General features: G+C 34.1%; 1 protein-coding gene across 3 annotated transcripts in view; it reads right to left on the reverse strand.

The window, feature by feature from the left end:
- Positions 1-12505, reverse strand: part of DDX50 (DExD-box helicase 50) — a gene marked incomplete at its 5' end in the record, with an annotated part of 30052 nt that overhangs the window by 16156 nt on the left and 1391 nt on the right. The window contains 7 exons of one of the 3 annotated variants that reach the window (XM_081105017.1): positions 3009-3154; positions 3618-3803; positions 3920-4037; positions 5643-5821; positions 6170-6245; positions 8782-9078; positions 9695-9748. In XM_081105017.1, the coding sequence (XP_080961143.1) occupies positions 3009-3154; positions 3618-3803; positions 3920-4037; positions 5643-5821; positions 6170-6245; positions 8782-9078; positions 9695-9748 (1056 nt within the window). Of the gene's footprint in view, positions 1-3008; positions 3155-3617; positions 3804-3919; positions 4038-5642; positions 5822-6169; positions 6246-8781; positions 9079-9694; positions 9749-12505 lie in introns of those variants that run through there. The other 2 variants (XM_081105016.1, XM_081105015.1) reach the window with 2 other exon arrangements.

Raw genomic sequence — 12505 nt, forward strand, 5'->3', positions numbered from 1 at the left:
TTTCTTCCTATCTGTTCAAGAATTGGCTTTCCTGGGAGACAATAAGACAATGATTCTCCACAATCTCATTTAAAAACAGTATACAAATGGCCATCAATAGGCAAAAGGATAAACAAACTGTAGTATATTTTATACAATGGAGTACTATTCAGTAATTAAAAGAAACCAACTTAGAGAGAAACAGAGAGAGAAACCAACTACTGACACATCCAACATTATAGATGAATCTCAAAACATGCTGGGAGAATGAATGAAGACTTTTAGAAAAAAAGAGTATACATATTATAATTCCATTTACATGCTGTTCTAAAACAAACAAAACTAGTCTATGGTAGAAAAAAACCACAACAGTGGCTGCCTAAGGATAGGAGACTGGGAAGAAGCATGAGGGCACTTCCTGGGATGATGGTAATATTCTATATTTTGATGGGGATTTATGCACCTATATGAACTGGGCAAAACAAACAAATGTAGGTTTAAATGTTTGCAATTTTTTGCATGCAAATCATATTTTTAAAAACTGTAAATATTATATGGGTGAACTTCAGAAACTAGCTGTGACAGAAGCTAAACACACAAAAGTCACATATTATATGATTACATTTATACGAAATATCCAGAATAAGTAACTCCAGAGACAAAAAGCAGATTAGCAGCTGCTAGAGGAAAGAGAAATTAATTACTAAATGGTTACAGGTTTCCTTTTGGGGTGATGAAGTATCTGGGGAATAGATAGAAGAGATGGTTGTACAACACTGTTAATGTACTAAATGATACTGAATTGCACACTTTACAAGATTAAATTTAGTTATTAGAATTTTGTCTCAATAAAAACTTTGTAAATATTGAGCTCTAAAAGACATGCATGCTAAAATACTTAAGGGGAGATATACTGATTTCTGCAATTTGAAATGCATCAAAAAAAAAAATGGATATAGGGATGGGTAGATAAGTGACAAAGCAAATATAGTAAAATGTTAATGACAGACTCCAGCAGTTGGTGAATATATGGTGTCCACTGTGAAATTCAACTTTTTGTAGTGTTTATAAAATTTCATGTTAAAAAACTTATACTATTTGTACATTTTAAATCTGTGCATTTTAACATATACCTCAATAAAACTGTTTTTAAAATGTAACATATAAATTATAGAACACCTGGAAAATACAGAGCACACAGAAGAAAGCTAAGAACCATTTGTACTACCTACAACAGTGATGGCGAACCTATGACACGCGTGTCAGAGGTGACACGTGAACTCATTTTTTTGGTTGATTTTTCTTTGTTAAATGGCATTTAAATATATAAAATATCAAAAATATAAGCCTTTGTTTTACTATGGTTGCAAATATCAAAAAATTTCTATATGTGACACGGCACCAGAGTTAAGTTAGGGTTTTTCAAAATGCTGACACGCCGAGCTCAAAAGGCTCGTCATCACTGACCTACAACAAAGTGTTGCTTCCCTCACTCTCAAAAAAAAAGAAAACAACCTGAATCTGAACAGGTCTCACAACCTAACCATTAGTTCACAGGGAAAATGAAGGCAGAGGAGCATGTTAAATAACACTACAGGGTTGCAAATCGGCAAAATTGAGACTGTGGAAAACTTGTAAGACAACTAACTGTTCAGTTCTTTTCAAAAAAATATTACAAGGAATAAAAGGACAGAGGAAATCTACAGATTACAAAAGATTTAAGACACACAAACCAGTGCAATGTAAAGATCTTATTTAGATCCAGACTCAAACTATTAAAAAAAAGACAAGTAGGGTAATGTGGACCTTAGATATTTAACGGTATTAAAGAAGTATTGTTTTCTTCTACTGTGATAAAAACTTTGTAGTTTTCTGGGTGGTTGTTTTTTAAAGAGCCCTTATCTTTTAAAAAAATATATTAAATTATATGAAGATGAGATAACTAGATTGCTTCAAATGTACGGATGAAGAAAGACTATCGGATGTAGAAAAAATCATTTCTTAAAACCTGGTGATAAGTATATTAAATCCCTTATATTATCCAATTTTTGTGTATGTTTGAAAACATCCTTAATAAATTTTTACTGATACATTTTACATTCTTATTATAAAACTTTCAGCCATTACAAAATATACAAAGCTTCCTCTGACCATCCCATATTATAAAAGTCCTCTTTCTTAGAAGTAGTCATTATGAACTTGATGTTTGTCCTTCCGACTTATCTTTGTACATTTACATAAATACCTAAAGAATGTAGCATTTTTTGTGTTTTGTTTTTTAATATTATGAATCTGTACATATCACTTTGTAATTTGGTTCGTATCACTCGAATTCATTCTTTTTAACCATTACATTGTATTTACAGATTTTGCTATTGTTCATTTAGCCTATTTTCATCTACTTCCACATATATATACATTAAATGAGGAAGTCACATATATGGTACATACCTGACTATAATAAACTATACAAATGTTACCTTTAATTTCTTTTCAAAAAAACATACTATTGGTTTAAATTTTCATGAAGCCAAAATTATCAACCTTTTTCTTTATGATATATTCTTCTGACTTTGTTTAGAAAACCCTTCCTTTTCCTAATATCAAATAATTGTTCATCTACATGTGCTTTAAATAATTTTATGCCTTAATTTCTAAAAAATCTTTTGGAAAATTTTTTGGTATATAATATTAGATGAGGATCTAACTTTTTTCCACCTAAACTTTAATAAATTATCCCAGCACTATTCTTTTTAAATTGATATGAATCGACTCCTCTGTCATATTCTACATACTTACTGTCTCAATGGCTGCTTGTTTAAATCTTCTGGAATTTGCCTGTTCATATTTCTTCCCTATTTATTCTACTCTGTTCCTCAGTCACAGACATAGAATTATATAAGTATCTTACTGACTAAGGGCAAAAAAGAGATTTGGCTTGAAGTGGTACCCAAAACTTAAGTTTAGCTTCAACAAATTTCAAAATACCAACTAAAAGTTAAAATCTATCACGCTGGAAAGCTACTTACTTCCACAGTAGTTGCAGCCTTTTGAGTCATTTTTCCAACAAGGTCAACCTGTTCATATCTGGATTTCATGTATTTTTTTGCAACTTTGTATACCCACTGTGGGCAAGTTGCAGAAAAAAGTAAAGTTTGAGGATTGTCTTCAGCATCTTAAACAGAAAGAATTCAAATGCTTTCTTAATATGATGCAGTAAACTCTTAAAAATCCCCCCAAACCTCAAAGAAATAGTGAAAAACTGAAAAAGGGATGAATTTTGAACATACAAACTTCATTGCAATCATTAAAACTTTCAAAACTGGGGGGAAATATGAAGAAAACCAGAAGGAAGGTGAGAATTTAAAAAGGAAGAATGCGCAAAGAAGTCAATAAATTGATTTAGGAAATCTAACTACTATTTATAAAAAATAATACATGGAAGAAAGCATAGAAAGCTAAGAAAATAGTTAAAGTAAGCTACTGTATTTTCTTGTTCGGGAAGAGAACAGATACCAAATAACCTGAGTTGTGTTAGAAAAACATTGGGGACAATGTCGTAAAAATTACAAAATAAAAAATTCGTAAGTTTTTAGATAAGAGAATTGCTAATGTGCTTATTTTGAATTAAGATGTACCAGTTTTGTAGGACTCATGGATGATATCTTCAACTTGGTCAGCAAAACCTAAATCTAACATTTGATCCACTTCATCAAGCACAACGTGGCGCAGTTTAGAAAGATCTAATCGGCCGCTCTGCAGATGGTCTTTGATACGACCAGGGGTCCCAACCAAGATGTCAATACCATTTCGAATATGATTAACTGTGAGAGGAGAGAAATATCAGCAATATGTAAATTAAATATATTTTCCTGCTATTTCTTTAGATTTTTAAAGTAGCAAATAGATATTTGCGCTATTATCATACATATTTACTCACTTTGGCTTTGATATGATGTTCCACCATAAAAACACGCTACACTGAGTTTCCTAGTTATATCTTTGAAGTCTTTGGCTACTTGATTTGCCAGTTCCCTTGTAGGAGCCAAAACAAGTACCTGAGCAAGAGGTTTAAAAAAACAAAAAAATACTTTTCTAAAGATGTCTAAATTCAAACTGAGAAGACTTTTTAAAGGTGTATTTAAAACTAGGAATCTCAACATGGTACTTAAAGACAGCACAAATAACAAGAACAATAGCTTATATTTATATCTTCCCTTACTTCCTTCAGGTTTCTTTTCAAATCTCACTTTCTCAATGAGCTTACTAACTCTTTTTTCATATCCTCTCACTCATTTCTTCTAGCATTTATACCATATAAGATATCCATATTTTACTTATTTATTTATTGTCTGTCCCACCCACTAAAATATAAACTCCAAGAAGGCAAGGATTTATGTGCGTTTGAATTACTGTATTCCTTGTACTTCAAACAGTACCTGGCACAGAACAGATACTCAAAAAAATATTTGTGGAATAAATGCTCAGTAGTGATTTTCGTAAATTATCTAATTTAATCCTCACAAAAAGTCTGTGAGGTGGATTATCCCAATTTTACAAATGAGGAATCTGAGGCTTAGAGAAGTTAAGACTCTTGCCCAAGATCAAATAGCTAGAAGTGGCAGACCTGGAATTTCCAGTAGTGTGCTTCTAGCATAAAAGCTTCTTAAGGCAGTGCTGGGATTGTGTCCTATTTCTATTACTTGCAATCTTTCCTAATTTCACCTAAGGAGCAGAACACTCTGAAAAAGATTTGGCCTGTTGGCCAACCTGATCCAAGACCATTATGACTTAATTATATTCATATATGTGATACTTTCCTACTGCAATATCATTTAATAGTCTCAAAAAAACTAATTAGTTTTAGTCACATATCTTTTCAAATTATGTTGATTTTTTTTCTTCTTCACTTTTATGAACCTTAAACTAGGTCCTCTTTGTTCTTTACTACTTATAAAAACAGATCTCCAGACCTAGCCTGTTAGAGCACTGAGCTGCAGACTGAAGGGACCTGGGTTCGATTCCGGTCATGGGCTCACGCCTGGGTTGTGGGTTCAATCCCCAGTGGGGGGGCGTGCAGGAGGCAGCCAATCGATGATTCTCTGTCATCATTGATGTTTCTATCTTTCTCTCCCTCCCCCTTCCTCTCTGAAATCAATATAAATATATTTTAAAAAAACAGATCTTCAGTACCCCAATAACATAGGGATCAGCAATATCATTTCTATAGTCTCTTCTTAAAGTTAACCAATGAAATAAAAATTGATAATTTGCTGAATGACCAAATAAATGAATACCTCTTTAGCAAATTCATTCTTTAAAAGCAAAGGTCATGACTAAAAGAAGTTCACTAAAAAATACTAACTGTAAATACTTCTAACATTAGATATGCTGGCTTCAAAATAATTATACAGTTATCAAAGATGTCTATGAATCCATACACATTACATTCATAAGCAATAACTACTTCGCTTTAGCCTTGAGATTTTTTTTTATGTTAAAAAAAAAAATCAACAAATTTATGATTTAGGACCCAAATTTTTACTTTATGCCACAGAGCTAATTTTTCTATCATGGGAGGTACTTAAACTTAAAACAAGTACACTCTTTCTTTCCCGTTTCATTAGACTAATGTTTAAACCTTTTACTCCTATAATGGTTACCTTTGGTGAGCGGCTTTTTTTAATTGTCTCTTGATATCTTTGGAGTCTTTCAATCAAGGGAATGGCAAAAGAAAATGTCTTCCCTGTTCCTGTTCGTGCTTGAGCAATTAAATCTTTTCCTTCATATACAGGACCAAAGGTCTTAACTTGAATAGGAAACAGATACGTTACCCCTCGACCTGAAAAATGAGATTTCGTTGAAATATTTATATAAGACTAGCATTAGGAAAAAATACATTTCTTTGAAAATGACAATCCTAATTCCTCAACATCTGCCCAAAGATACCACCTAGTGACATTTACAGTTATCTCTGCCCCAAAGAGGAATTCTTTTTTTTAATGGTCTAACTTTTGACAATTACATATAATTCTTTAGAGTCAAAAACAGATCAGAATACCAAAAGGATGATGCAGAAATGACTGCAATTAAAGAAGAACTATTTATGCTTTCTATAGTCTCCTTTTGGACAGAAAATTTGGTTTTTAGATTTAGACTTTCAATTCCATATCCACTAAATTCATAGTACCTTTGAGAAGCTTTATAGTCTCTTCAGAAATAGGGAAATTGGAGAAGGCTCCTTCTTTCTGTTCACGTGTTAGGGTCTGTCAAAATGAAATCAAAGTTCTAACTAATATAGTTCATATTTGACTAGGCATTTAGAATCTTTTACTCATTTACTGTTTTTATTTACTAAATAAGTTAACAAAACAACTTTAGTTTGTACTGGCAAAAACTGTATAGATTAACTTACAAGATAAATTAGTGGGAAATACTTTTAATTTCAAAAGAATCCCTTTAAATAACAAGCTTACTCAATACATCTTCCATAGTACACTTAAAAATAATTAATTCACACATAAGACTCCCTTTAGTAATATATCTACTACATAAATCAAAATTATATTTCCATTTAACTAAGATATTACAAAAAAAGCTAAGTCTAAATCATATTCACAGATATAAACAATATTAATTATTATGAGAATTAATACCAGCCAATAAAACAGCCCTAAAAGAAATTACACATGAGGAAAGTAAATTGCTTCCAAAAATAAAAGTTAAAAAGTTGTTCTATAGCCGAAACCGGTTTGGCTCAGTGGATAGAGCGTCTGCCTGCAGACTGAAATCCCAGGTTCGATTCCGGTCAAGGGCATGTACCTCGGTTGCGGGCACATCCCCAGTAGGAGATGTGCAGGAGGCGGCTGATCGATGTTTCTCTCCCATCGATGTTTCTAACTCTCTATCTCTCTCTTCCTTCCTCTCTGTAAAAAATCAATAAAATATATTTTTAAAAAAAGTTGTTCTATAGCTCTAAACAGCATTTTTTAAGGTCTCTGATACAAATAAAAGTTCCTGTAAGCTTGAAAATTTCTTTAACATATATACAGGTTAGCATAACATCATCATTTAAGATTAGAAACTCTGTGTACTAGTCAGTGTGTATATAAAACAAAGACAATATATCTACCCATAAACTTTATTATTGGTGTGTTTAAAGAAAGTAGTTCCAGAACCACACACAATAGCAATTTTCAAATAGGGAATCAGATAAAAGACATATCAAATTCAAATTGTAAGTCATTAAGCAAACCTCAACGCTGTCATTTTTTTAAGATTAAAAGAAAAAACATATTACAAAAGTAACACATTTTCATTGTAGAAATATTAGAAACCATACATAAACAGAAATTTAAAAATTACCTATAATCCGGTCAGCTAAAGCCACATTTGAAACAGACATTCTCCCAATCCTCACTCTATACACATACAAATTTTTAAAGTAAAAACAAAGCAATACTGTATACACTGTTATGTTATCTGCTTTTTTTTCCCATTTACTATGATACACTAAATGCCTTTTTAACATTCTTCTCTGACCTTTAGGATAGACGTATGCTATTGCATGGATATAGCATATTTTTTTAAGCCAATTGCCCACTATCAGACACTTAGGATGTTTAAATTTTGGCTATTATCAACAATGTCCCTGTATTAAGAGTACTTATTCATACATTTCTGCACACCTCATAATTATCTCCTTAGAAAGATAAATTCCTAGAAATAGAATTATTGAACTATAACATGATCTAAATAAAATTATAAACAGTTAAGTCTATTATAATACAGAGCATCATTGTACCAGGCAAAATCCCAATAGAGTGAGCAACTTGTACAGTCCATTGCTAGCAATACAGATTTGTAGGGCCTTATTTAGATCAATCTATAATATATGTGCTTCCTGACCAATAGCAAATTCACAAATAAAAAAACCACCATATTGTAAGACAAAGACTCAACATCTATTCCCAAAGCTCCCCAAGATTACATATTAAATTAAGCTCAAATGTATTTATATTAGCAACTATCAGATTAAAAAATTTTAAGGAATTATTAATTACCAAGAATTATTAAGAATATCAAAGCTGTTTCTTTCTAAACATCTTTCTAAATCACTGACAATTTATGATACCTAGAAAAATCTATGAACTCTGGTAGAGAAAAACTGCAAAAACAAACTAAACAAATTCTATGCAAGAAAATATCTATTGTAACAAATACTGGGCAAAAGCATAGTATAGAAGATTCTATACTAAACTACACTTCCCCCAAAATATTCAAGAGAACAGATTTTTTCAGATCATTTTTATATGTTTCATTCCTTTTTAAAAATGCAGCTTTAAGATTGAATTTCAAAGACTTAAAGATCATTTAAAGTTGCTATTGTTATAGAAGCAGAAAAAGCAGAAGGCAAAACACACAAAGTCAAGAGGGCTTATGTACCTTATTTCAGGAAGTCAGAAGTCAATTCATGAGTACTAGTAGGGTCCAAAATAACCATAAGGAATGCAAGTATGTGACCATCAATAAGCAATTTGGAAAAACTGTTTACGAACCCAAATGTACAGGGAAGGTTTAAATCTGACCATCCCCCACCTCCGCCCCAAAGAGGCAATACCTTAAAAGAAACAGGGGACAAAGGAAAAAAGGCTCAGGTTTCGGCTGCAGAGGTTCCCAGGTCCAACAGAGTACTGAATACTAAGCAGAAAATATTATAAAATCAATTCTAATTCATCTAATCAATCCAACAAGCCTGTACTTCAAGGATAATGTCAAATGCAAGACAAAAAGCATCCATACCTCCTCTAGTTTATTATCACTTGACTTATGAGTAGAACTATCTAAGGATGATACTCGCTTTGATTTTTTTTCACATTCATCAATATCTCCATTTGACAGATCTTTTCTTCTTGACTTATGAGACTTAGAAAATTCATTTGAAAGTGTATTATATCCTTCTTCAGTGTCTCCATTTAACTTCTCTTTCATTTTAGCTTTTTTGGACTTGGGAGCATCCAGGTCATCTGCAACACCATTTTCTCTTGTTTCTGATTTCTCATCTGAGTCATAATGGTGCCTTGACTTCCTTCGATCACTCTGTGAAAAAAAACAAAGCAGCAGTGACAGAGTCAAAAGCTCTTCTCTAAGAAGTTGGAGCATGACTCCTCAACCAGCAAAGCTCAACATACCTTTATCTTGAAAAGTAGCCTGGCAGACATCCAGGCTGGTTTCTTATGCCAGGCCTTAGCCTCATCTATTGCTTTTTCTCTTCTTTTACATTTTCAAGACTTGGCCTCTAGCCCCTCTCTAATCTCATCACTATTTTTTTAAAGATTAATGTGTTCTATCAATGCTTTTAAAAAAATGTTTTTATTGATTTCAGAGAGGAAGGGAGAGGTAGAGAGAGATAGAAACATCAATGAGAGAGAATCATCGATCAGCTGCCTCCTGCATGCCCCCCACTGGGGATCGAGCCCCCAACCCAGGCATGTGCCCTTGACCTGAATGGAACCCAGGACCCTTCAGTCCACAGGCCAACGCTCTATCCACTGAGCCAAACCGGACAGGGCTCTAATCCCATCATTAGATTTAAAGGAAATTAAAATAACTCTTTTGCAGAAAAAAGAATGAAAACCCAAGATTTATCAATTAAAACACAAAAACTTCTAATATCTCCAAGAGAAAAAAATATTAATACTTATTGAGTACCTACCCAGCATTGTGTAATGTGTTTTCGGCTTATCTTGTTTAAATCTTCATAACAACCCTATAAGGGAAGTACAGGTCCATAATCCCTTATCCGAAATTCCGATATCCATAAAGCTCTGAAAACCGAAAGGTTTTTTGTAACTTATTTGGAGACAAAACCTTACCTGACCCGAACTCATTTGGTGGCAAAATTGGACTTGAACTAATGTGAGGCTATTGATAATTCTTATTTATTATATTAGAATGAATATTCATATTTAATATTAAGGTGTTTGATTATAGATTGGGGGCCCAAAAACCCTTCTGGGGTGTTGCCCTTCTAAAAATCCCCAGAATTCTGAATTCCAAAACACATCTAGCCCAGGGATTTTGGATAAGGGATAACGAACCTGTATTATTTTTACCATTTTAAAGATGAGGAAACAGAAGTTCTTAGAGGTCAGTACCTTGCTAAAGACACACATGTGGAATTTCCTGCAAGTGGAAGTGCTAGAAATCAAGACCCATCTGACTTGAAAACCCATGATATTTTTTTACATCATGCTTCCTCTCTGAACTTTGATAAATAACAGGTTAAAGAAAAAAACAAATCAGCCCTTGCCCGTCTGGTTCAGTGGCTAGAGCAGTGATGGCGAACCTTTTGAGCTCGGCGTGTCAGCATTTTGAAAAACCCTAACTTAACTCTGGTGCCGTGTCACATATAGAAATTTTTTGATATTTGCAACCACAGTAAAACAAAGATTTATATTTTTGATATTTATGTTATATATTTAAATGCCATTTAACAAAGAAAAATCAACCAAAAAAATGAGTTCGCGTGTCACCTCTGACACACGTGTCATAGGTTCACCATCACTGGGCTAGAGCGTCGGCCCCGGGTTCGATTCCAGTCAAGGGCATGTACCTTAGTTGCAGGCTCCTCCCCTGGCCCCCCAGCCCTGGTCAGGGCTCCTGCAAGAGGCAACCAATCTATGTGTTTCTCTCTGTCTTTCCCTCTCTCTTCCACTCACCCTTAAAAATCAATGGAAAAATATCCTCGGGTGAGGATTAACAAAAAAAGAAAAAAGAAAAAGAAAAAAATAGCCCTGGCCGGTTTGGCTCAGTGGATAGAGCATTGGCCTGAGGACTGAGGGGTCCCATGTTCGATTCGGGTCAAGGCACATGCCCACGTTGTGGGCTCGACCCCCAGTGGGGGGGGTGGGGGGCGTGCAGTGAGTCTCATCACTGATGTTTTTATCTCTCCCTCTCTCCTGAAATCAATAAAGATATATTTTTTAAAAATAAATAAATAAAAATTAAAAAAAACAAATAAAACAAAACTATATAATTCATGTAAAACTCCAACTGTTATACTCCCATGGAAAAACAATGTATTAGTAATCCTAGAAAGTAAAAAGTTTTAAAAATTTAGTTACTAGAACCATTTATAAAGGTCTATGCTGCAATTTTAGTTTGTTGTTTTTTTAAAATATATTTTTATTGATTTCTAAGAGGAAGAGAGAGACAGAAACATCAATGATGAGAGCGAATCACTGATCAACTGCCTCCTGTAAGCCCCCTACTAGGCATCAAGCTCGCCACCAAGGGCATGTGCCCAAGACCAGAATCGAACCTGGGACCCTTCAGTCCACAGGCTGATGCTCTATCCACTGAGCCAAACCAGCCAGGGCTGCAACTTTAGTTTTAAAACACCAGGCTAGTGGCCAGTGTTTTAATATCTGCAGTCAGTAAGCAATTATTTGAAAATTTAGCACTTCAGAATTACTTGGTCAAATATTCAAAATTAATTAGACAGTAGTGATTAGTGATAGTAAAAACTACCACCACCAAAATTTTCACCATGATTTACACAATTTTTACAGAGCATTTTCACATACAATTTTTCTCATCCATGAAATAGGAACTGCAGTGAAAATTTGAGTAATATATGTGAAAATGCTTTGTAAATAATAGACCTTTAAATTAACGTAAATTATATACAGTTAAATGTTACATCGTTCGGTCTTCAGTTAACTGAACTAGCCCACATCTCCCCAAATCAATAGGTTCTATAGAAATACAAGGTTATTTATAGAGTCAGCCTTGGAGTTTGCATTGTTCCTCAGCCCTGCACTTCGGGGAACTGAAGCAAGGTAAAGTGAGGCCTCTAGGTCCAAGCCCAGCAGCATCACAAGGCGATGAAATATATTGTTCCACCTCTGATCCACAGTGCCTGACACTCTCCGCTTCCTTGGCTCCCAGACACTGAATACTCCCTCCTTATTCTCTTACCTCCACCTTCAGTCGTTCCTCTTCCTCCTCTTCTGTGGATGCTCCTTAAGCCTGTTCTCTATGTACACTTTCATACCATTGTCATGGCTTCAGCATACACTGCCAGGCTTCCTTCCTCACCTGCACCACAATTCTGAGGCCCTAAGGCCCAGCTCCATAGCTCAACAAACCCCAAACCAAAGCTATCTTGGACTATTTCTATTCGTTGGTACTCCAATCTGTTTCCAAATCATACAGCCCCAGACAGCAAAACCTTATCACCTTCCGACCTTAACACCAAGGTAAACTTGCCATTGCCGCTAAGCATTTTAAAAAAATTGTACTAAAATATACATAACATAAAATTTACCATTTTAACCTACAGTGTGGCAGCAAGTACTTCTGGAGAATCTACAATGTGAAAGCCATCAATTTGCAAGAATATAGTGAAATGTAATGGACAAATACATAGTCATTTCCCTCCAGAATCTTTGGGAAGCATTTGGGGAAGATATACACAGGAAAAATGAGCTAACTGTACAAGGAAGTGCAAGAATAAATGGCA

This window comes from Myotis nattereri, assembly GCF_964212035.1.
Source record: "Myotis nattereri genome assembly, chromosome: 13".
NCBI classification, from domain to species: Eukaryota; Metazoa; Chordata; class Mammalia; order Chiroptera; family Vespertilionidae; genus Myotis; species Myotis nattereri.